The sequence below is a fragment of the Bicyclus anynana genome, chromosome 11 (genome assembly GCF_947172395.1).
Source record: "Bicyclus anynana chromosome 11, ilBicAnyn1.1, whole genome shotgun sequence".
NCBI lineage: Eukaryota > Metazoa > Arthropoda > Insecta > Lepidoptera > Nymphalidae > Bicyclus > Bicyclus anynana.
In genome coordinates this window covers 8032154-8059541 of record NC_069093.1, presented here as the reverse complement: position 1 = coordinate 8059541, position 27388 = coordinate 8032154, and the positions used below count along the sequence as shown (strand labels likewise).

At 35.8% G+C, this 27388-nt stretch overlaps 1 protein-coding gene across 6 annotated transcripts in view; it reads left to right on the top strand.

Moving 5' to 3' along the window:
* The first annotated feature begins 1478 nt into the window (after positions 1–1478).
* The window catches only part of LOC112052060 (protein yellow), a 63248-nt gene continuing 37338 nt past the window's right edge, over positions 1479–27388 (top strand). The window contains exons 1-2 of one of the 6 annotated variants that reach the window (XM_052884181.1): positions 1479–1636; positions 22464–22746. In XM_052884181.1, coding sequence (XP_052740141.1) covers positions 22477–22746 — 270 coding nt within the window. In that variant the 5' untranslated portion in view covers positions 1479–1636; positions 22464–22476. Of the gene's footprint in view, positions 1637–2056; positions 2158–2397; positions 2466–2597; positions 2618–2751; positions 2771–2914; positions 2982–22463; positions 22747–27388 lie in introns of those variants that run through there. The other 5 variants (XM_052884182.1, XM_052884185.1, XM_052884186.1 and 2 more) reach the window with 5 other exon arrangements.

Here is a 27388-nt window from a genome sequence, read left to right as displayed (position 1 = left end):
GGCAATAAATATTGATTGCATTAGACATATATAATTGGCACATCCTTGAAACGGTGTTATTGGACAGAGCTATAGGCGCAATTGAAAGTGGATGACCGTGTCGCTCACCATAGAAATGATTTGCGATGTATAGGCTAGTTTGACTAAAGCCTAGGGCCAAATGCCTGAAGGTGCGTAGGGATATTTCATCACCAGACTTAGATTTATCCAATTAAAAAAAAAACAAATTGTTCTCTTAAAGCTACGTAGGTGTGTAACCTATTTTGTAACAATCCTTGATCATCATGTAGCCATCTACAGGAGTTTGGCCATTGGTCTGGCCATAACAGGAGAGAGAATTCGGAGCTTACCCATGTTGTTCCAATGCAAACAACGCATGTAATGGACTATAGTTACTCGTACAATATTTAAGATTTTTCTGGGATACTACAGGTGGGTACACAGCAGTGATTCGATTATGGGTAAGCGCCTCTCTCGCTTCATATTATGACTAGCCCACCCTGGACTATTATGTAATCACCAGAGGACTTCTTCCGCGTGAAACTCGATGTAAGCTTTCAACTCCTATTTCACCCTTCTACTACTTACTTACTTAATATTTTTGGATGTTTTATATTCACTAATCATTTTACAAAAATATAACTCACAACATGAACGATTTATATTAAAAAACCTTCAAACCCTTTAGGGCCATATTCTTATATTGGTTTAGGGGTAGAATTTTTAAAAGTCTTGAATGACATTATTTTTAGTATTTTTCTGATAGTATACCGACCAATTTTTACCTATTTTGTAACAACCCTTCATCATCATTTGCTTGTTTTAGTAATAAGTACCCTACTACAGGGGTCTGGCCGTTGGTCTGGTCATTACAGGAGAGAACATTCGGAGCTTACCCATGTTGTTCCAAAGCAAACAACGCTTGCATGTTAGTCATACACTGTGTAAAATTATCCTGATATTAAAATGTACTATTACAGAAGGGTACATAGTAAACAACAGAGAGCCAGATATGGGTAAACTAAAATCTTTAGGGGAGGCGCTTTTTAAGACTAGCCCTCCCTGGAATATTATGTCATCATTAACAACCCATATCCGGCTGACTGTTGCGCACGAGTCTCCTCATAAGAGTGCCTCGTTGATCCAGTGAGATTCAGATTAGAATCCTGATTAGAATCCTGGGACTAATATGAGATACTTACTCATTTTTCTTTCTAAGCAATTTTCAGTTTAAATTCTAAAGCCAAAGTGCAGAGAATGTTCAAACAAAACGCCTAGGTCAGCGTTCTATAATATGCACAATAGTTTCGGCTATGCACGGTGTGTGACCTTGGCCGGAGAACAAAAAAAAAAAACAGCACGCGAGAATAATGACAGCAAGTATAATTTGTGATAAGGTGTTTTTTATCGGAACTGGTCGGGCTGACAGCCGCGCCTTCAGGACCACTTTTACTTTTAATTCGCCGTAGAGGGGCGGCTGGAGTCGAGTCAATTTGCGCGAGGCGGAACGGCCCCCTTCAGTGTTGCACTCGGGCGCTAGGCCACCTCGCGCTCCTTCGGCTGTTGTTGGCTATAACACGTGCGTTTGAAACGGGGACACCCGCGTACGGTCGCTTGGATATTTCCCTCTTCACACGTAAGAGTTGCTTATATTTATTAGTATTAACGCTTTCTTCATTACGGAGTATCTGTATAGAATTTTTTTTTTATTTTTTTTTTAAAAGAACTAAAACACGTGCGTTTGAAACGGGGGCATTCGCGTACAGCCGCTTGGATATTTCCCTCTTCACACGTAAGAGTTGCTTATATTTATTAGTATTAACGCTTTCTTCATTACGGAGTATCTGTATAGAATTTTTTTTTTATTTTTTTTAAAGAACTATAACACGTGCGTTTGAAACGGGGGCATTCGCGTACAGCCGCTTGGATATTTTCCTCTTCACGCGTAAGAGTTACTTATATTTATTAGTATTAACGCTTTCTTCCTCTTCACACGTAAGAGTTGTAAGAGTTACTTATATCTATTAGTATTAATGCTTTCTTTATTACGGAGTATCTGTATAGATTTTTTTTTTTTTTTTTTTAAAAGAACTAAAACACGTGCGTTTGAAACGGGGACACCCGCGTACGGTCGCTTGGATATTTCCCTCTTCACACGTAAGAGTTGCTTATATTTATTAGTATTAACGCTTTCTTCATTACGGAGTATCTGTATAGAATTTTTTTTTATTTTTTTTTTAAAAGAACTAAAACACGTGCGTTTGAAACGGGGGCATTCGCGTACAGCCGCTTGGATATTTCCCTCTTCACACGTAAGAGTTGCTTATATTTATTAGTATTAACGCTTTCTTCATTACGGAGTATCTGTATAGAATTTTTTTTTTATTTTTTTTAAAGAACTATAACACGTGCGTTTGAAACGGGGGCATTCGCGTACAGCCGCTTGGATATTTCCCTCTTCACACGTAAGAGTTGCTTATATTTATTAGTATTAACGCTTTCTTCATTACGGAGTATCTGTATAGAATTTTTTTTTTATTTTTTTTAAAGAACTATAACACGTGCGTTTGAAACGGGGCACTCGAGTACTGCCGCTTGGATATTTCCCTCTTCACACGTAAGAGTTACTTACATTTATTAGTATTAACGCTTTCTTCATTACGGAGTATCTGTATAGAATTTTTTTTTTATTTTTTTTAAAGAACTATAACACGTGCGTTTGAAACGGGGGCATTCGCGTACAGCCGCTTGGATATTTCCCTCTTCACGCGTAAGAGTTACTTATATTTATTAGTATTAACGCTTTCTTCCTCTTCACACGTAAGAGTTGTAAGAGTTACTTATATCTATTAGTATTAATGCTTTCTTCATTACGGAGTATCTGTATAGATTTTTTTTTTATTTTTTTTAAAAGAACTAAAACACGTGCGTTTGAAACGGGGCACTCGAGTACTGCCGCTTGGATATTTCCCTCTTCACACGTAAGAGTTACTTACATTTATTAGTATTAACGCTTTCTTCTTTACGGAGTATCTGTATATTTTTAAATTTTTTGCCATATCTTTTTTTTTAATATGACCAACTAGCGACTTCGTCCGCGTGGAATTTAGTTTTTCACAAATCCCTCGGGACCATGGATTTTTCCGGGATAAAAAGTAGCTTATGTGTTAATCCATGCTATAATATATCTTAATACCAAATTTCAGTTAATTCGGTAAAGTAGTCGAGGCGTGAAAGAGTAACAAACATTCATATCATTAAAATCATGTGCTTGTGGGTGTCTTTTTGGGTTAGCTACCTAATTAAACAAAATAATTAAGTAAAATTTAAGAAATTAAATATCACGTGTCTCAAACGATGAAGGAAAACATCGTGTATGGGTTGATAATGATGAAATAGTAAATACATATTATGTACAACCATTGTTTGTTATTAGTGCATTTTTAATTAACTTCATAGAAAGTTATAAAATAGGAATCGATACTGCCATGATGTGTGATCTATATAATTTTTTTAGTGATCAGACTATCTATACTAATATTATAAAGCTGAAGAGTTTGTTTGTTAGTTTGATTGAACGCGCTAATCTCAGGAATCTCTCTGTTTACCTCAATGATGTTAGAAGAAAAAGAGGTAGATAGGTTATACGCGGACCGCAAATGGCACGTGAAAACTATGCTAATTAGCAAACCTGAGCTCAGTGCTCATCTCCGCACTGTCGTCGCGTCGTTGATAATGCCGCTGAAATATTTTTTTGTGAGCCAGTTATAAACATCGAATGTAGAATGTAACCTATCTACCTCTTTTTTCTTCTAACATTATTGGTTTACCTAATATTAAATTATTATCTACTAAAACCCAATTAATAATAGGCACCAGTAGTAGATAACAATTTCCCAGAAAAGTAGTATTTATTCGTACCTACCTAATTGTGAAAATTTACTAGGTACATGGGTAAGTACGAGTAAGTTTACTAACATAATATCAATGAACAATGAGACGATGGCGGGAAGTTATTTCAAAGCCTCCATACACATAATTATCTGCTTGCTAAATCTAACCGCAGTGTACGTAGTGAGTACCTATCTAGTATTTACCTATTTTAGACGACCTCCGTGGCGCAGTGGTATGCGCGGTGGATTTACAAAAACGGAGGTCCTGGGATCGATCCCCAACTGGGCAGATTGAGATTTTCTTAATTGGTCCAGGTCTGGCTGGTGGGAGGCTTCGGCCGTGGCTAGCTACCACCTTACCGCAATTTAGCGTTCCGGTACGATGTCGTGTGGATTTTCGTCCTCCTTCTAACAAGTTAGCCCGCTTCCATCTTAGACTGTGATCAAGGGCTAACTTGTCAAGAATAAAAAAAATACTTACTGCCTAAAGTTGCCAAATGCAGCCTCCACCTCCACCGCCTCCATTACCACCTCTTCAGGGTTTAATACCACAGAATACATATGGTATCTAATACTTACTGTCTGTTTTGTAGCGTTTGCTGTATTGCATTCTATTTTCTTTCTGCAAAAACGGTTGTCGGGCACATTGATAAAAAGTTTGTTACCCCTGCTTTACCCACGGAAAGGTCAATGTACTTTATTGCCAGCTCTTTTGGTATGAACGTAGTAGTTAATGTATTTAAAACCTCACAGCTCAGTACCTATCTAACTCATGCTATAAAGACTTAAATAAATAAAACATTAAACGACAATATAATTGCTATGCGCCTTTTAACAACTAACGCGGAACTTGCAAACGAGTTTAACCCTGTAGTGTTTGCAAGGCAACGCGGGGTTATGTAATTTAAGTGCCACTAACTTTCGCAGTTAGTTTTGTTTAATAACTAGAGGACGCCTGCTTCCGATCGCGTTAAATTTAGTTTTTAAACGACTTCAAAAAAAGGAGGAGGTTATCAATTCGTCGGAGACTTTTTTTTTATTTTACAAATCTCGCAGGCGGTGGTGGATTTACCAGTAGGCTAAGTAGGCTGAAAGAGCCGTGATAGCCCGGTGGATATGACCTCTGCCTCCGATTCCAGAGGGTAGGTTCGAATCTGGTCAGGGGCATGTACCAACTTTTCAGTTGTGTGCTTTATAAGTAAATAAATATCACGTGTCTCAAACGACGAAGGAAAACATCGTGAGGAAACCTGCACACCAGAGAATTTTCTTAATTCTTTGCGTGTGTGAAGTCTGCCGATCCGCATTGGGCCAGCGTAGTGGACTAATGGCCTAAGCCCTCTCATTCTGAGAGGAGACTCGAGCTCAGCAGTGAGCCGAATATGGGTTTATAATAATAAGTAGGCTGGAGCCTAGGGCGGCAGATTTTATGGGGCAGCAAATTTGATACAAAAAACTTTCTATTCTACAGAAATAAAGAAAATGTAACGATAATTTTAATATTTTAGTTCCGTACGTCCTGTACAGACGTACTAAAACATTACAAACAAAACTTGCAATTTTATTGACACAATTTAAGCTAAGCTGTATTGTTTGAGAACTAAGAATACCTATTATTTCAGTAGGGGCTGCAAAAATTCAATAGCCTACTGGCGGCTAATTTGTAAATCCGCCACTGCATGGAACTATGGATCTTTCCGGTAACCGTGATAGCTTAGTGGCCTCTGCATCCGATTTCGGAGGGTGTGGGCTCGAATCCGGTCTGGGACATGCACCTCCAACATTTCAGTTGTGTGCATTTTAAGAAATTAAATATCACGTGTCTGTCTTGTATTAGCGTTGTCAGGATTCCGTTATTAAATTCGTTACAATTATAAATATATGTTACAAATTGTTTTCTTCTAGTATCGACTTAACTCGTGTTTAGTTCAAAAGTGAATGATCGACTGCCTAATTATCCGCGTTTTTACGAAGGAAAAAGATAATATACAATTGACATTTCGTTATAATTGCCAGTAGTCAAAATTGAGCTATTCGCAATTATTGTTTTATGAATAACATGAATAATATTATTTTGTACAAACTTTGGAAATCATTGATTACAAAACACATAGAAAACATAACTTATTTCTTTCAAAATATAGAATGCATTTTTGACAAGCTAACACGTCATGTAAATCCACTTCGCAAACCACTGCGCCCCTGAGACCGTCAATGAGGATGTGGGCTAAAATATGCTGATGTTCATCAATAATTAATACGTATAATACACGTATAAGATACCTAGTAAAAATATGTACTTGATTTTGGAAGACCTTACTTGTTTAAGACCTTACGTAGTAGAATTAAGGCATTAAAACGGTGAAAGTGGTTTGCGACTTGTTTACTGATATGCATTATTGTCAACATGTTTGTCGGTACTGACCAAAATGGTTACAAAATATATTTACTTGAAAAATAGGCCTTATTGTTTCAGTAATAAGACATCTCCGTCCGTTGACTGACACGCTCGAGCGAAATACTTTTACTGCGTAACGGTTAGACTTGTAAAAAGGACTTTCGGTTTCTTTTGGAAATACGTGAGCACATGTATGTATCTTGTGCGATATCATAGATGTAATACAGCTCAGCGAAATAAACTAGATTCTACATCACGAAATCTCGAAAACCACAATGTATAAAAATTAAATTTGGCAGGGAGGTAGTTTATAGTTAGTAGATGTCCGCTAAGAAAGGATTTTGCGATATTAAGGAGGTCTAAAGGTGGACGAAGTCGCGGGAGTTTGTGATAGGGCCGGATTAAAGAGTTTTAAGGGCGGAAAAAGTCGCGGGCGTCCGCTAGTAATTAATAAATAATTAAAATAAATAAATAACCTACTATGATGTCTAACAATATAATAATAAATAAATATAAATAAATATACTTAAATAATAATAAATATACTTAAAAGAAATAATAATAAAAGAAGTAAAGCGTGTGATGCTGTAGGGGTAATCACTAATTTAAAAAAAACAAAATATTATCTTATTGTTTGTACTGTTTGAAGTCAGAGGACATATTCAATAATTTGTATGGAATGTTCCACAATGTGAAAAGTTGTTTGCACATTTTAAACATTACAAGAGCGTATTTAACGAGCGTCCTTAAAATATTACGTTTGTGTATTACAATACATGTTTTTAAAGTTAATATAATATAATAGTGCCGCCTTCGGCTTACTGACCTGTAAGTTTGGTAATGACAAGTAAGATGTTAGGGCCAGCGCAAATCTGGCGAGGCGCGGATAAACGGCTAAGCTAATGCTATCTCAATATCTATCTAACTAGATATCGAATCTATTTATCTATCTATCTAAATCGATGCAAAAAATAGATAGTCTTTATTACCCACACAAGATAAGATAATATAAAGTAACAAAATAAAACAGAAAACCACAGTACTCGTAAAATGCGCAAAAATCTTTTCGCTAAAAGCAATTCTTCCAGACACTGGCATTTGTTAATGTGAAACTGTTATTGGTGTTGATGATTTTGAAATAAAGTCAAGAATTAATTAAATATAACACCTCGTCGCCCGTCGGTGGTTAGTTATCGTGTTACCTACAACCTGATAAACGAAATAAATTAAACTCATTACATATAAATAACTGATTAACGAATAAACAAATGGGAGACTTGTAAAAGAAAGAATCGGAATTTAAATAAAAATAACAGATGCAAAAAAATATACTCAAAATAACACATAATTATCCAAATACAGGGATCCATATGTCCCGTAATTCCCGTCCCGTCCCGTTGCAACAAGTTTCAAGCAGATGAAGTCGCGGGCATAATAAATAAATATTGCTTTTCATGATCATAGGATATATGGAATTTTATAGGTATTATAAAAGGTTTTACGATATCCTGATGATGAAGTATAAGTCGTACCTAAGTGACCATACAAAACTGAACTGTTTTTTGTATATCATTCAATTACTGCAGCCAAATTTAATTCCGCGTTTATCGTGCTTTGATAATATTAACTACCTGCTCGTTATAATTGTTATAGTAATTAATGTAAACTGACTCATAAGTACAAAAGCTGTTGTAGAATAACAATAGGTAGTGTTGCCAATAATGAGTAGCCATTTAATTGCAAATATTTACATCGACACTATGATAATAATTATAACAGAATAGAGTTTTGGGCACATAGTTCGAAGAGCCAATGGACGTTGGGGTCCCAAAGTGCTGGAATGGCGACCCCGCACTAGTAAGCGCAGTGTTGGTCGACCGCCCACCAGGTGGACTGACAACATCAAGCGAGTCGCAGGGATTCGCTGGATGCAGGCGGCTCAGTATCGCGATGTTTGGAAGTCCCTACAAAAGGCCTATGTCAATGGACGTCCATCGGCTGATGTGATAATGATGATGAGAGTCTTTGCAAATAGTAAAACTTGACGTTTGAAAAGTGCTTGTAAAATAAGCCTTGGACTAAATGAATAAACGCCTAAATATAAAACGTGAACCATAGAGGCTCCAGTACCTATAAATGTTACTCATTCAAACTACTAAGATCTATACCATTCGTTATCATCATCATCATCATCATTATCAACCCATATTCGGCTCACTGCTGAGCTCGAGTCTCCTCTCAGAATGAAATTACTAAACTGTTTTTCATATATCTACTTATTGATATAGATATTGACTTACATAATTACTAGATTGTAGAGATATCAATCAGCCTACAAAAACTAATAGGTTATTGTTAGGCTCATGAATAATAAGCACTTTCTGGTTAAATAGCGGAAAATGGTATACAGTAACGTCCAACAAGTGCCTATTTACTTGTACACATATTTTCTGTGCTATTACCTTATAATTTACAGAAAATGATGTTTGTGGAAATAAATATCAATATCAAACAATCCAAATTCATTACTTCAAGTTTACAAGAACTTTTCAATCGTCAAGTTGGATTAATAAATCTACCACCTGGGCGGAACGACTCTATAGGGGCCTCTTCTGAGACTCGGACCTCGGCTTAGAAGGACGATTTAGAAGGGTGTTTTGGTCTGAGTGTATCTGACCGGGCGCCCCCGAGATCGTGAGTTATAAAGCCCACGTCTGGGTGACTAAATAATGCATGTATCTGCAAAGAAATAAATTGATTGATTGATTGATTGATTGACGTCAGATATCAGGGACCTCGTATTCGCCGGCGAAGACGCTGTGTAGCTTGTGTTTGTGTTGCCTGGGAAGCATTGTCGTTCGATATGTCATCGTCAGAATTGTAAAGGACGTTTTTTGGGCGTCTAGATCTACAATCAGCATTAGACTTTTGCATTGGCGTATCTAGGATTACTTCCTGGGGTGGGCCCACATATTACTGAACACTCAATATAAAAATTTCGTTAAAAATATTTGTGGACGAAGAACTCTGATATGACTCCACTTATTTTATTATTTTACTTTGTATCTAGGGTAAGTATCCGAAAAAGTCTTAATATATTTTTCAATTCTTTATTATAGGTTTTTCTTTATTATAAGTTGTAATGTTGATTATTTGGTATTTTAAATGATATTTTGTGTAAAATTATTAGTATTTCCGCGTCCATCATAGAATTTCAAATCGGTAGCCCCAGTATCTTAGGGTGGGCATGGACCGTTCTTGGGTGGGCCCGGCTTACCTGCCCCACGCTATATACGCCTATGACACTTTTGAATAGATACAGTCACAGTTGGAAAGAAGTACAGCCAAATCAAAATAATCAGAACACTTTCAATAAAACAATATTTAATTAATAGCGGACGCCCGCGACTTCGTCCGCGTGAAAGCCGATGTAAACTTTCAACTACCCCTACCCCTGCCCTATTCCTACCCCTATCCCTACCCCTACCCTACGCTACGCTACCCATTAAGGCTGCGACGGAAGCTTAAAAAATTGAGTAACTTTTCCCGTTTTCCCAACAGTTCCCTTCACTGCTCTGCTCCTATTGATGGTAGCGTGATGAAAGTATACTATAACCTGCCCAGGAGTATGAAGAATAATTCTGCCAAGTTTTGTTAAAATCCGTCGAGTAGTTTTTGTTTCTATAACGAACATACAGACAGACAGACAGACAGACAGATAGACAAAAATTTTACTAATTGCATTTTTGGTATCAGTATCGATCACTAATCACCCCTTGATAGTTATTTTGGAAATATATTACATGTACAGAATTAACCTCTCTACAGATTTATTATAAGTATAGATATTCTGAAAAGATCTGCAATGTGTTATGTTTTAATAGAATAAACATAGAGCATTTAACGTGTCTTACTTATGTGTTATTTTAAAGAATTATTAGTGTAACCGGATACACGGTACACAAGCGTTGTAATTATCCTTCGGTACGTTAATTTTAGACTCTAAACTAAATTGTACTTTGATAAAAGTAGTTCTCTAGTTTCTTTTTTATGTAATACTCATAATTATTACAATTATGAAGAAATGGATGATTTTTTAAATATATTGTAATGTGTAATATACTTATTTATACTCTATGTTACGTGATTTAGCATTTGCAAAAAGCCTAATTGCGCGAAATCATCAAAATGTAACAAATTTACGCATGTAATTATTATAATATTAATAAATTACATTTAATATTCACATAAAATTATGCAAAAAATGTGAACAATATCGTTTATGAAATATCTTATCTTATTAACCTAGATAATATAATAGTATCCTCTGTGTGTAATCGTTACAATAAGGTCAAACTTGTGACTTTGGGTTTTGCAAACGTAAAGGCGTATGTGTGGTACGAGCTCAGAATAAAGAAGGATCCAGAATGAGAATGCTTTACAAGCAGCGTGGTGAAGCCGGTGAAACCCATTAAAAACCAAACGTCACGCGTCTCCTTGACATCCGTTTATACAAACTTATTTCATAATTTGTATTTCAAAATTTAACACTAACAACAATTACGTAAATTAATATAATAATCAATAAATACTTATAATAAATACTCCATCTTATTTCTTTAGTTTTTGTAAACAGTTTTTTAAATATTTAAAAACATAAGACTCCATTTTTTTTAATACCTAATATTGAAAATTACTGATGCCACGCTTCGTGTCGTACTGATTCAAGAATGTATTCGTTTTGAATTTTATTATATTTGGAAAAGCTACACGACAACAACGTCTTCCGTGCGCTCTATCTGCTTATTATTCTTTAATCTGTGGGTACGAGTAAATATTTTGTTCAAGTGCCAATGCAATGCAATATCAAACTAGTCGCAACGTAGTTTGTTTATTAAACTACTAGCCGATGCTCCGCGGTTTCACTTGCATAGTTCCCGTTCCTGTGAGAGTTCGGGGATAAAATATTTCCTATGACATTCACAAATAACGTGACTTTCTAGTGGTAAAAGAAATTTCAGTAGATCTAGAGATTACCCCCTACAATACCATAAACATTACGTCTTTATTAATATTAGTATAGATTATTATTGATGTCGATGGCGTTGAAATAGTTGAAAAATAATTAAGTACCTAATACGACTATATATCCAAAAAAAAAATATATGAAAATTAGTTAACACCTACATATGGAAATTACCTAGTTTTGTTAATTAGTTCTCGATTTATTTCCACGTCACCAATGTCGATAATATTTTACCAAAAAATGCGCTATACCCCGCATCTCGCCAGATATGCAATGGCCCTTAGTCACTTATAATAGAAATGACATTTAATTCAATAATATAAATACTAATTCATTTTACATTACGTTTATCAATACTACTATTTTTTACCGCATGTTTGTTACCGCATAACTTCGTCTTTTCTTAACCAAATGTAAAAATTGTTTTTTTGTTTGAAAGAGTATATTTCCAGACTGGTCCCATTTAATTTTCATGAAAATCGGTTAAGTGATTTTATGTTAAGATGAAAATAACGAAAGTACGGGCAATTTCGTTTTTTTTCATTTTAACACAAAATTACTAAACTGATTTGTAATAAGAAAATTAAATGCTAGGATACACTATACGATATTATTTTTCGCTTTTTAGTTTATTTGTGTGATTTTGAAGTCGGTTCAATAATTTGTTAAAAAGATTTCATTGTTTTAGCAGTTGTCTCTCGTATGCAGGTACCATAAATCCCACATATTTATCCATTATGTAATTGAAGCCGGAAGCGTGAAAATGCGCATAATTGTAAGTCGTTAGTTGCATTGTGTACGATATTAGATCCTATGCGATAGTAGAAACAAAGATAGTTGCTTATATTAATTTGATAAATTACACCGTCCATTTTATGACCTTTTGACATAAGATTTAACGTAATCTTTTCATTCAATATTATGTTAATTTGCGGTTTTTTACTTTACGGTGTCTGAACTCGAAAAATGTATTAGTAAATCTGGAAGAAGATTTATTAACATTAACCCATAAGCTAAAACAAAAGTTAAAAACTTGTCTACTAAACTTAACACTTGCTTGAAAATACGCGCTGTATAATCCCAAAGTTAAAAGATATACTAATAAATTACTTAGTAATTCGTATAAGAACAATAGCCCTCAATTTCATGTTTTGTACAAACTTTATAACCATTGAATTCACAGTTACGATGTTAAAAATAATTTTACGAGAAATTATAAAAATATTTTCACGAGAAATTATTTAAAAAAATATCATGTATGTATACAGGGTAAAAAACAAGCAGTGAATTTATTACATCAATAATTAGGTATTTAGACCCAAAATCCTGCATCCTGAAGGAATCCTGAAATTCGTTCTTTAGCGTAATCAATGCTGCTTAATTTGACATTAGTCAAATTGTGAATTACGTACTGTAGTATAGTGTTCAGGTAAGTAAAGCAGTATCATTTAAAATATTAACAAGTTATTTTGTTCAACACTCACTCTACAACTTAAGTTCGTATAGTTTAGCTATTGGTGATTGGTTGCTACCTGGCCTTGTTTCTGTACTGGCAAACTATAGTCTACATTCTATTTATAAAATAATTGACTATTTCCATATTTAACACCTACCTACACGGTCCAATAAATGTATATTCGTATTGTTAATTTAAAGTAGTAAAGGCCATACAAATATAATAAAGAATTTTGAAATCTAACAAAAATTAAATTGTTGTAATTGAATTTAGAAAATGTGAAACTTTTAAAGCCTACTTATGAGTAGGTAGGCTAAATATCTTAGTGACAGGTTTACGATATAAATTTTACTTTTTACACTCTATTTCGCAAATATACGTGTACTGTATTGTTGTGCATTGGAAATACGTTGGAAAATCAGGTGATTGTAATAGTATTTAAAAGCATTATATCCAATGATAAGTTCATACTATAGATCGATTACGTCCATAAAAAATCACCACAAAAAGTGATCCGAATAATAGGCTACAACACTGAGCGCTCACATGCATAATTTTGTCTTTAATTCCATTACATATTTATGTATATATAGTTTTTACAATTCCTCAACACACAACTCGACATTATAGACGATATTTAGGTATTATTTGTTTAAGTAACGTTCGTTAGTGACCACAACTAACATTGAGTTGATTATAAATTTCCTCTTTTGAGCGCCTCATTTTTCATGCGCCAGTAGCACATCTAACAGTATTTAATATCATTGATCATATCTACTTACGATTTTTGTATTGAGTTCAAAATACAGTTAATTTTAAATATATTTTTTTAATGAGAAGGAATACAATTAGGAACGTAAGCTTAGTTATCCTAATAACTAAATTATTAAATTAATAATTTTAAAAATAAATAAATAATATTTGGGTGATTCAATTTCCCTTATGATTGAAAAATGAGGTTAGGAGGTAGGTACCCAATTGTAGTTGCCTAAAAATCCTCCACTAAAATAATAACTATGAGTAATTTTTGAGTTGTAAAAACATAAAAACTAGCTGACGCTGCGCGGTTTCACCCGCGTGGTTCCCGTTCCCGTAAGATTACGGGGATAATATATAGCCTAAAGCCTTCCTCAATAAATGGGCTATCTAACACTGAAAGAATTTTTCAAATCGAACCAGTAATTCCTGAGATTAGCGCGTTCAATCAAACAAACTCTTCAGCTTTATAATATTAGTATAGATAATGAGCGTAAACGAACCATCCTTCACCAAACACCAACATCAAAAACAAAGTGACATACAACTTAAGGCAGTTTGTTTCAATCTGTAAAGCCTCAGAAGGTACTATGTCATTCATCTTGCTCAAGAGTCGACATTTTGACGCACTGAGTGGCTTAGTGACATTTAAATGAGCCAAATTGTGCCTGTTGCACTGTTCTGTCAGCCATTGTTTATAATAAAATTGCATTGGAGACAGATTGCAGCCTGCAGAAAGAAAATAATAATGTGATGTATAAAGTTAAATTTTGCTATTAGACTTCACGCTACGAAACAAGTCCCGTAGACGCAGCGTTGATCTATATCTATACTTATAATAAAACTGGTCAAATTCTATACTCACATTAATTCACATTAATTTCACATCACATTAATTCACAATTTGAGATTTTACTTATACCATTTGTAACACCAAACGTTACCTTGGCATAAGGTACCTACTACTAAATGAAATTACTGAATGTATTCAAATAAAACTTTTGCTCGATTTGAGACCATAATATGGAGAAGGATAAAGGACACTTTTTATTGCGAAAATAAAAAAGGGGGTGAAATAGGGGTTGAAAGTTTGTATTGAAAGTCTTTCATTTTTAGAGTTACAGTTTTAAAAATAAAACATACAAACAAATATGAAATATAATGTAATTCAAAAAATTTTAAAATTCAACCTCTAGGGTGAAATAGGACTTAAAAATCGGTCAAGTAGTTTTGAATACATTCGTAAAAAACAAACAAAAAATGAAATCTCACCTCTTTCTATTTAACGGAAAACCCCGTTTCTATTAATTGGTTATTTTAATGTTTATATTACGGATTTTATTTTTTTAAACTTCTTCCTTCCGCCCCCCAAAATAAATCGAGAATATTTTTAGAACAATTTTCTGCCGTTTACCTAATATTGAATGACTTCCTCGCATGATAAAAAGCAAAGGAAAAATCACCTGTTAGAAACTAAATAGTTTCAATACAATGACCTTGTTACATTTAAGGCGGCTATTCCGATAACTTGCTTAAGTTATTAATTAGAAAGAGATTATGGTAGAAGATTAAAATCTCTTATACTTACCGACTCTTTGAATCTAATGGCCGATTTCTTCAACACCTATTGTAGATTGAATAATAATAAATTGTCGATAACTTTGTCAACTACATTCTTATTATGTCAAATATTGTATTGTTTTATTTGACTAAATAACAATCTTGATAAGAACGAATCAATAGATTGCAGATCAATTATAGAAATTATTAAAGGGTGTGATTGCATCGACACTTAACATCAGATGCGATCACAGTTTAGCGTTAAATGGATTTAATGTACTGGAGTCTGTATGGAACAGTATTACACAGATTAATACAGATTAGTAGCGTTTTCTATCTGAATTGCCATCTTATAATATTATACCTACCTGTGAAAATCAGATGGGCATCGACATAAATCGTTAGATGGGCCCCTCCATATTAAAGAACGCACAATTTTATGTTAATAATGATATAATAATTATTATAAAATAATTACCCAAAGACGTGCACGCACAGCTTATCTTAGTACGTAACAAGCGCATGCAGTAAGTGGACGTGGACTAAAAAAAATATTTACTGTTTTTTTATTTTAATCCTTTAATTATGCCTTCGTGTCCATTTTGGAAGTGTTAAAACACAAGCCACAACATGAATATAGAGAAATGTGTTACGAGTGATGACGTACTCAATGTGGGAAACTAATGACAATTCCGCGACACTTTGAGGCCCATCTAACGATCTACGATCTATGCAGATGGGTACGTTTGGAGTTTACTCCAAAAGAATCTATTTTTCATATATAGCCCCCGGTATGAATAAAATATGGACAGTAAAATTTACGTTTTTATGCGCAACCTATTCTGCGCACCTTTCATTGTGCGCTGTCACATTTCAGACGTTAGTATTGAGACGTACATAGCGTATGCTGCGGGGCAACATACACCTATTTAGACAGTATATCTGAAAGAGTAAACTCCATTCGTGCGTCGGAGCTGACACACACTTTTTTTTTTAAATAGGTAAATATACATATAAAATTATGAATTGGTGGACGGCCATTTGATGATGTTAAAGAACTTACAATCAGAAGTTCACGTTTTAACTATCTCTCTATAACAAACATATTATTTAACAATCATCATTGACAACATCAGACTCTCTGTCACTGTAGCGAGTCTCCTCTCAGAATAAGAGGGGTTAAGCTATAGTAGCTCACCATGCAGCCCAATGCGGGTTGGCAGACTTCACACACGTAGAGAATTAAGAAAATTCTCAGATCTCAGAATCCTCCATTATAACTGACTAGCTGACGCTGTGCAGTTTCACCTGCGTGGTTCCCTTTCCCGTAAGAAAGCGGAGATAAAATATAGCCTATAGCCTTCCTCGATAAATGGGCTATCTAACACTGAAAGAATGTTTCAAATCGGACCAGTAGTTCCTGAGATTACCGCGTTCAATCAAACAAAGAAACTCTTCAGCTTTATAATATTAGTATAGATGAACAAAATAGCAGTGATAGGCCAGTGGATATGACCTCTGCCTCCGATTCCGGAGGGTGTGGGTTCGAATCCGGACCGGGGCATGCACCTCCAACTTTTCAGTTGTGTGCATTTTAAGAAATTAAATATCACGTCGTATATACGTATCTCAATCGGTGAAGGAAAACATCGTGAGGAAACCTGCATACCAGGGAATTATCTTCATTCTCTGCGCGTGTGAAGTCTGCCAATCCGTATTGGGCCAGTGTGGTGGACTATTAGCATAACCCCTCTCATTCTAAGAGGAGACTCGAGCTCAGCAGTGAGCTGAATATGGGTTGATGACGACGAGATGAACAAAGGCTGTATTTTATTAGAGAAGTTGGTACACCGAACGCCGTTTATTTTGAAGCATGTCTTTCACACTTAAACCGTGATCGTGTAGAGTAGACTGTTGACTGTAGCGTGCATTTAGCAAGCCCTTAGCCTTTTAATTACCACAGGAACCAGATAGTGATCAAGTTATGCAAACCAGTTGTGCACTATTTGTTTAATTAAATAAGCTTTGCAAAATAAGGGACATTTACTCGTACCAACGGGTGACAGCTTATCTAATTTAGGAAGTAGCGAAATAACTAAACATTCGAATGGGTTTGTTTCTCTTTTCTCAAGGACTTTTTTTTTAATTCTTTACAAGTTAGACCTAAATTGCAATCTCACGTGATGGTGAAGAAGCGGGCTAACTTGGTAAGAGGAGGATGAAAGTCCACACCCTTTCGGTTTCTACACGACATCGTACCGGAACGCTAAATCGCTTGGTACGGCTTTGTCAGTAGATAAATGATAAGCTGCATCAAATATTATCATCATCATAATAGCAGATAGACATCCACTGCAGGAAATAGGCCTTTTGTTGGGACTTCCAAAGATTGCGATCCTAAGCCACTTGCTTCCAGCGAATCCTTGTGACTCGTTTGGTGTCGTCAATCCACCTGGTCGACCTATGCGTTTTCTAGTGCACATTCCAGCACTTTGGGACCATCATCATTAATTCATAAAAAAAGAATTACGAGGTCCTTTTGATTAATAATAATAAAAAGTCAAGGTCAAAGTTCAATTATTTAAATTAGGCTTAGTTTACAAGCACTTTCGAAACGTAAGGTAATAAATAATATTGTATGAGTTAGTTACGGTGGTTCCAAACACACCTTGGTCCGAGAAGAGCCCACAACAATAAAGTTTTTTTCATTGTACCGAGCTGAGTTGTATAGAGTCTCATTAGAGTTAAGTAATTATCATCTCATCGATGTTACATACGATGCATTTTGAAACTGCATGTGTATCTCTGTGTGTATTTATTACATGTAATGTTCTTTATTAATGATTAATTCTTTAAAAATGTTAAGCGTAATAGGTCAAAACTTGACCGCAACCAGTTAATCCAGTTTTGGTTTGCGAGTACAAATAGGTATAGTACTTATATACTTTATATTTTATAAGGTCAGACCAGGTCTTGCAATACATAAAAGGTATTAAGTGAAACGTAGTGAATGTCTAAGGCTTAAGACACACGATGCGTTGCAACGCTGCGTCGCATAAATTTCATCGTATTAGCGGGCACACGAGCGGTGCGGCGCCGTAGCCGTAGGACAGCCTGTAAATCCTTGTGACGCATAAACAACTGAGCGGTGCCGCTCCGACGTTGCAACGCATTCACCCCTCCCCGCCTCGTCTCGGTGGTTGCAAGTCCGGTTCAGTTCGGCATAGTGTCACATGCCACAGATATTTCTATTGTTACGAACTAGGGTTCGAGGATATGGAATGAAACACCTGGTGACTCGTAAAAACTTCGTAGTTAACAGACCCGTATGGGGGGTATGCACGATCGAGATATTGGATGTGCTACCGGGTGGGGGCGCTATTGGTACTCCTTTACATATATTCTTCGTCTTCTTCCTCTAATGGATTTTAGTGAAGTAGCTTGGGTGGCAATCTTAACATGTAGCCTTATTGGGTGACTCTAACTAGAGTATGTCTCTGGGGTACGCCTTTCGGTCTGGTGGGCGAGCGTAGTACGGCGCAATGTCCCGTATATGGGGGAGCAGCGACGAATCTGCATTGGCGAAGGCTCTAGCCTCTAAGTGCCCGGATCGTCATCTCCGTCGCGTATTTATACGCACTCAGAATGCTTCCAGTTTATTCTGGAACCACCTACACGCGTGTTGTTTATTCTACGGAGTTTGCCAGTAACAATAGATAAGCGATCAAAACAACTCAATTTGTAAACAACGAAAGGGTGAGCGATTATGAACCCTATGTCTCTAATGTAACGTAACACTATGTAAGACGACGAAGCGACACCGCTCTAGCCGCACCGCCGCCGCAACGCATCGTGTGACCCCGCTCTAACTCTTGAAATGAACAATCTGTGTCAAATATAATATTATGTTACGTATATTGTTGATCTCCTTCATAGTAGTGCAGATTCCGAGTTACTATAGCGAAGCGAATCGCTTGAAAATTCAATGGATTATTACATCTACTTTTCGCTAATATACGCATGAAAAACGTACCTATTTTTATGCAAAACTAACGATGCGTACTTATTTTAGACAATCATCTACGTTCGTTATGGAAATTAAATGCAATCTATTACCCTAATAGATTCATAATTACTGTTTCATCCAATGATATTATATATAAGAGACTAGCTAACGCCGCGCGGTTTCATCCGCGTGATTTCCGTTCCCGTAGGAATACAGGGATAATATATAGCCTATAGCCTTCCTCGATAAATGGGCTATCTAACACCAAAAGATTTTCCAAATCCGACCAGTAGTTCCTTAGATTTAGAATCAAACAAACAAACTCTTCAGCTTTATAATATTAGTATAGATGGGGTACTAGCCCATCAAAACTGAGGCGGACAAATGTGTATAATTGTCTTAATTTCATTCAGTCTCTTATTATACAACGAACGTTGTATAAACAAATAATATCTAAATATCGTCTACAATATCGAGTTGTACGTTCAGGAAGTGTAAAAACAACATATACATAATGGAATTAAAGACAATATTGTACATGTGTGCGCTCAGTGGTGTAGCTAAATTCGAATTACTTTTTGCGGTGATTTTGTACGCACGTAACCTATCCTATAACCTATCTATTATATATATATAGTTTAGAATTATCATTGATCATAATGCAGACTCCAAGTTACGAGTACTATAACGAAGCGAATTACTTGAAAATTGAATGGATTATACTCGCACCTACCTACATTTAGTTTTCGCTAATTTATGCATGAAAAACGTGCCTATTTTATATGCAAAACTAACGATGCATACTTACGAGTATTTTAGACAATCACCTACGTTCGTTATGGAAATTAAATGCAGATAGGGTAATAGATTCATAATTACTGTTTCATCAGATAGATTATGTAGAAGGTAGGTATTTCAGTTCGTTTTCCTTTGCAATTTTGACATGACAACGTCTTATGATTCGATAGAGCCGGCTGCACACTCGAAAAAAGATGACGTCATGCGTCGTTCCCTCGCTCTAGGGTTGCCAACTTATTTTACAAGAAATAAAGTATATTCTGGCCTATGAAGAATATTAAACTGTATTTTAAAAATACAAACATTTCTTTTGAAAAATGCAACCATTCCATCAGTATTTTCTTACGACGTTGTCACGTTCAACTATCGTCAGTAAACCAACTTTACAGATAACCGATTTTTTTTTGCTGCATATCAAGTGGCTTCAGATCACAAGGCCCTGGGTTCAGTTCCTTGGGCGTATTTTCTAGTAAGAAATTTTTAAGCCATCGGTCGGTCCCGGTCATTAACATTTCGTTCATTCGTTCGTTATCAACCCATATTCGGCTCACTGATGAGCTCGAATCTCCTCTCAGATTGAGAGGGGTTAGGCCAAATAGTCCACAACTCTTGCCCAATGCGGATTATCAAACTTTACTACGCAGAGAGTTAAGAAAATTCTGAGGTATGCAGGTTTCTTCACGATGTTTTTCCTTCACCGTTGCAGGCGCGTGATATCTAATATCTTAAAATGCACATACTTTACTGAAAAAAGTTGAAGGTGCATGCCTCATGTATGTATCAGTTAGCATTAAATAAACAGTGAATATGAAATTACGTGACTTAAGAATTACTAATGTGGCTTGTTGGTTTTAGTATATTATGTCAACTAACATACGCCAAAGTTAGTAAATTGGCCTGCTGGCCCAGCTGGCCTATTTCCTATTTTGGTTTTTATTATCAACCCATCAAAATAAAAAACAAATCAATTGACAAAATGTCATCCACATACTATGATACAAATTACAAATTTCATCCGGTACTAACGTGTATATCTTATAATATGTAGATGACACCTTGTTGTCCACTTCAATAAGTTGATAATAAAGATCAAAATAGTGAATTAGGCCACTGGGCTGATAATCATCATTCATCATTATCAACCCATATTCGGCACACTGCTGAGGTGGAGTCTCATGATATTATTGGCTATAATATTCTTGGCTATAATAATAATGGCTTAAATATAATATCAGGCTGATAATGGCTAACATCATATTCCCTTTAAATGTGTAAGGTTACAAATATTCGCATAGTTTGTAATGTCTTTTTGAAATACGTCCTTGATCTACTGATGTTTAAATGACCTTAGCTACAGTCGTAACTCGTAATAGTTTTGGAGGGTCATTGCCACTCTCGCCGTTATGTAAGCGATCATAGTTTCATAGTTCAAAAATGTTTGCGCGAACATACAACCGATTGTTTACCTGGGCGATTCGATTGTTTTGGTATTTTATTTTTTTACGGACAACGTCTTATAATTCGATGAAGCCAGATGCAAACTCGAAAAATGATGACGTCATGCGTCCCTCGCTCTAGGGTTGCCAAATTTTTTTTCAAAAAATAGTATATCTCGCTCTTTCTTTTGAAAAATGCAACCATTCCATCAGTATTTTCTGACGTTGTCACGTTCAACTATCGTTAGTAAACCGACAGACAAGCGATTTTAATTTTGTATTTTTTTTACTAATTCTACAAAGACGTAATGTTTGTAATGGGTTAATCTCTGGATACACTGAACCGATTTTAAAAATCTTCTACTAATAGAAGACCACGTTATTTGCGAGTGTCATAGGCTAGTGTTTTATCGCCGTATTCCCAAGGGAACATTTAATATTTCGGAAACTTTTGTCTTAGTCAGTGATTGATTTTGATATTTCTTTTAAAATAATGTTTGTTGTGTTGTGTTGTGTGTTGTGAGTAATTATGACCAATATTCACATTCCCCTCCAAATAGAAACTAAATTAGGGGCGGGAACGCAGTAGAGCGTTATATGATATCCCAGTGGATATGATCTCTGCCTCCGATTCCGGATGGTGTGGATTCGAATCCGGTTCGGGGCATGCACCTCCAACTTTTCAGTGGTGTGCATTTAAGAAATTAAATATCACGTGTCTCAAAACGGTGAAGGATAAACATCGTGAGGAAACCTGCATACCAGAGAATTTTCTTAATTCTCTGCGTGTGTGAAGTCTGCCAATCCGTATTGGGCCAGCGTGGTAAACTATTGGCCTAATCCCTCTCATTCTGAGAGAGACACGAGCTCAGCAGTGAGCCGAATATGGGTTGATAATGATGATGAAAATGATGACGCTGTAGAGACCTAATCCATGATCTTTATTTACATTGAGTTAAGGCCTAAATTCTTTTCTTCCCTTTACGTTCACTCCGGAACTAAAGCCTACTCAGGCATCAGGCAATGTTAACTCTACATAGTTCAAATTGCAAAGTAGCTACTAATCACTGTTTGAAGCGAACGCCTCCTAATATTCTGTGTTCGGGTAAATAATCTGCATTTTCTTCTTTCCAGTTACCAAATTCCAATGGGTCCGCGAACAGTGTTGCTATGTGCCTGCCTGGCAGTGGCAAGCGCGAGCCTTGAAGTCGTCAACCAGTGGAGTTTTATGCAGTTCGACTTCCCCCCGGACCCCGTACTTCTCGAGAAGTTCCAGCCAGAGAACACTGTTCCAACTGGTTTGGAAGTAGGCTGGGATAGAATTTATCTCGGCATTCCTCGTCTCCGCGCTGGAGTTCCGGCCACACTTGCCTGGGTTCCTAGATCCCTTCCACCAGGCGTTAGTCCGGTTTTGCAGGTATTTATTTCCTATATTATATAACACGATCTGTTTGGTTACTGTGCAATTATTTTGTCGCGCCTAATTATTATGTAAACGTGTTTACCATGTGGGTTGACAACCTGTGGTCGAATAATCAACAGACTTTAAATTGACTTTAATCTTGTTTTTATTTTAATTTGTTTCAACTCGATGAGTTTCAATTTCTGTGCGTGTATTTGTCGGTAATTTAACAAATCTATACTTATATATAAAACTGGTCAAATTGTATACGTTAATGCGCAATTTGAATTTTACTTATACCATTCGTAACACCAAACGTTATAGCATACAGATTTTAAACGACTTCCAAACAGTCACCTTTTTGGATGTCGGTTAAAAATTAGGTATTATCTAACAAAATAACACTAACAAAGTTCTGTATATTCCTACCAGTTAAAGTTTTATCTTGTCACACATCTCTTATCTTGACATCTTGCAGACACGCAATACCATTTACAAACTGTCAAATCGAGTGTAGGTAACTCAAAGTGCTACGCGTATAACAGCCTTCAAAGTATGCTAAATGAGGACTTACTCGAGTGTCGCGTGGACCTACTAGATTTGGTAGATTAGATGATCGGAAGAATAAAATGCAATGTAATATTTCCGCTTTCAGTAGTGAAGAAAATAAATGAAGAAAAGCTTATAGCGCACAGCTTTTCTTTATTCTTAAATGTTTTCATTAAAACCTGTGTATCCAGGATTCGGATCCAGGACCTCGAGGTCCGATGCCACATAAGCAAACCACAGAATCAAGGAGGCTTTAAATAATATACCAAGGAGATTTTAAGTAATTAGTTAAGTATTGAACTATAAAACTTGATATTTTGGTTTTATTGATTCGTTGGTAGTTTTTATACGTTTAATTTGTCTTAGATAATTTGTCAGTCTAGTCATAAATGTGTATATATTTTTAACTAGAATGTCAAGTCCAATCATAACTAATTACACTCTACAGATATGAAATAATTGACGTCTTGCAATCGCAAAGACATGTTGGCACTTAACAGGCATATTAATGGTTATATCAAATATTTATTAGGCCTAGAGTTGTTGGAGTAATTTTTTTAACGCCCACCGGAGGTATGGTAACATCTAAAGGTAAAGCAATCTTTATTCTATAGCTTGTAGGGTCAATTGCCCTACATACCATCCGGTTCTAAGCATACTATATCATTAAGTAAGTATTTGTCAGAAAGTGTCACAGAACTTAGGGCTTCCGCACAAGGGCCATCGGCCACAACCAATAAAATAAGAAGGGGGTTAAATAGGGGTTGAAAGTTTTTATGGAAAGTCCTCCATTTTTAGAGTTACAGTTTTAAAAATTTGTTCATAAATCATAAAAAAAATACGAAATATAATGGGATTCAAAAAATTTTAAAATTCAAGCTCTAAAATGGTGAAATAGGGATTGAAAGTTTACATAGATTTGCACAATCCACGCAGACGAAGTCGCGGGCGTCCGCTAGTAAAAAAATAAAATACAGTACCTACCTAATTCAGGGGCATGGTGTGACAGTCTTTCATAATTACGAAGTTTTCGCTTTCACATATTTGTCGGAGTTCTCCAATTTTGTGATTACTCCAAAGCATCTTATATGATGTGCACACATTGAAAAAAAATAAAGTCTAAAACATACCTAGGTACGTATATACACCTCAACTTTCTCGTAAACATTTTGAAAGCTTTTTTGCAAAGTATCTACCTACTTTAATGGAAAAAGCAATTGCCATAAAATACAGACCAGTTTTTTTATCTAAAAAGTTCAAGAATTTTATTAAAAAAGCTGGTCGGAAATTTACTCGATGGCTGTTTTCTTACAATATCTGGTTTTCTAGGATCGGAAGCGGAGACACATTCTTGTAACTTGTTCCTGAATAAAAAACTGAAGATTGTAGATAATATTTCTCGTACAATGTAAATAAGTAGGTACAGTAGGAAGTTGGATACTTATTAAATCGATATGTATTTTTTTTGACGTGACAACGTCTTATAATTCGCTAAATCCGGCCGCACACTCGAAAAAAAATGACGTCATGCGTCGTTCCCTCGCTCTAGGGTTGCCAACTTTTTTTACAAGAAATAAAGTATATTCTGGTCTATGAAGAGTAATAAACAGTATTTTAGAAAAATTAACATTTTCTTTTGAAAAAATGAAACTATTCCATCAGTATTTTCTTATGACGTTATCACGTTCAACTATCGTCAGTAAACCGACTTTACAGATAACCGATTTTTTTGCTGCATATCAAATACCTCCTCTGTCTACCTCCTTGGTTCAATAGTAACCATAAGTGGCTTCAGATCACAAGGCCCTGGGTTCAATTGCTTCGGCGTATTTTCTTGTAAGAAATTTTTAAGTCGTCGGTCGGTCCCGGTCATTAACATTTCGTTCGTTCGTTCGTTCGTTATCAACCCATATTCGTTGTATAAGTTATTCATGATGCAGTTCAATAACAGTTTAGTGTGACAAGCTTAGGCATCTATTGTGTTTAAAATTTGTATATAGGTACTATTAAAATTTAAGACATTCGTGAGCTGAGCGTTACACAAAACAGGATCGGTATTGCAGCATTGTTACTTACAGCAATGCGGCCGTACATTTGCATTGTGATTTAGGATAATTACCATTATTGTACTAAATGTTGTTATTTAGTTTCAGTTGCTATGTACATAATAAATATATTGATGCAAGAATACAGGGGTATTTAATATTCGCAATGTGCAAGTGTTAATGTACCAGTAAGGTCAGCAGTTTATATCTGTACTAATATAATAAAGCTGAAGAGTTTGTTTGTTTGATTGTTTGATTGAACGCGCTAATCTCAGGAACTACTGGTCCGATTTGAAAAATTCTTTCTGTGTTAGATAGCCCATTTATCGAGGAAGGATATAGGCTATATATTATGCCCATATTCCTACGGGAACGGTAACCACGCGGGTGAAACCGCGCGGCGTCAGCTAGTTCTATATATTTTGGTATATAGACTATAAAATGTTGACCATTTGTGAGTATTTATTTTACGGGTATAGAATATAGTAGCATAGTAGTATTTTTGATTTTGATTTTGATTTAGGTACTCTTACTAGGTCAAGATAGACTCCAAGCTTTTTTCTGCCTTTTTTTTCTGATTATAGTTTTTCTAAAGTTTATAGAAACTTACAAATTCTTACTTATTAGGTAAGTCAGCCATTCTCGCGTTTATGATATGTATTTTAATAATATAAATATAGTAAGTATAGATATAGATAAATGTAAATAAGTGTAACGTTTACTAGTAACAAATTCCCACGCCTATTGATTATAGGCACATAAAAGGCTCATTAGAATCAGCTTTTGCGATACGTGTCCAACATTTCGCAGGAAGTGTATTTCACAAGTTTTATGCATAAATAAATATGAACAACCAGAATATGGGCGTAATGAATAATTTAATGATCATTATATGATTGTAGTCAATAGTCATGTTTTACAAGCTAAAAACGCCTAAGGACTCGAGGAGTTTACTCCATAAGAATATTTTTTTTTCATAAGTATAAAGCCCCGTATATAGTAACGAATGAGAGCGTTACGTTTTTATGCGCAACCTATTTTGCGCACCTTCCACTTTTCAGATATGACTATTGAGACGTAGGTACATAATGTATGCTGCGGGGCAACTTACACCTATTTAGACAGTCCATCTGATTCTAAAAGAGTAAACTCCATTCGTGCATCAAAACTGACACACATTTTTTTTATTACGATCATAATTCACCAAACCATTTAATGGTAATCTAACTATCTCAATTGCCGAGGATATCAATGTCAGTTTGAACTTTTAGCAGTATCTAGACTTTGAAAATATATTGACTATCTACTTAAACATTTTCTTTGGAAGATTATTTTTAAAACCAAAGCAAAGCAAAGCAAGTCAGGCAAATGGTATCTATACTTCGTAGAGGTGCGTGCAATATAGATTTTCTGCCCCCGAATGGCCCTCTAAGCCGAGGGCCGAGTCTCAGAGGTGACGCCCTTAGAGAGTCGTTCCATCCTCTATCTTTATTTCAGTCTTCGGATCTCATCAGGCGATGCTTCTGCGCTCGGATAGTGGTCCCACATGGAGACCCTTACACGAAAAAAAAAAAATTTTAAAAGTAAAATCACCTCAAATAAAAACACTCGTATGTTTCTTAGTGTTATCAATATGGTTAGGTTACAAAACTGCTAATTGTCGTGTCCGACCTCGAGGAGTAGGCGTGCGATTGTGCCTATACGAAGTAGGCAGTTTACAATTGTTTCGAGAAAGCGTGAAGGGCAGGAACTAAGCTGTGGCCTTGGCGAATTCCATTGCGCCTTAGGCCGAGTGCAGATGACATGCGGCAACCGCGCGTTAACACGTCCAGTCACTATAAATACTGTTCTATATACATGTCGCGTAGTAAACGTCAGAGGTCATCATCATTATCAACCCATATTCAGCTTACTGCTGAGCTTGAGTCCCCTCTCAGAATGAGATGGGTTAGGCCAATAGTCCACCACGCTGGCCCAATGGGATTGGCAGACTTCACACACACTTCACAAAGAATTAAGAAAATTGAAATCTGTTGTGTGCAGGTAGGCCTTATGATGTTTTT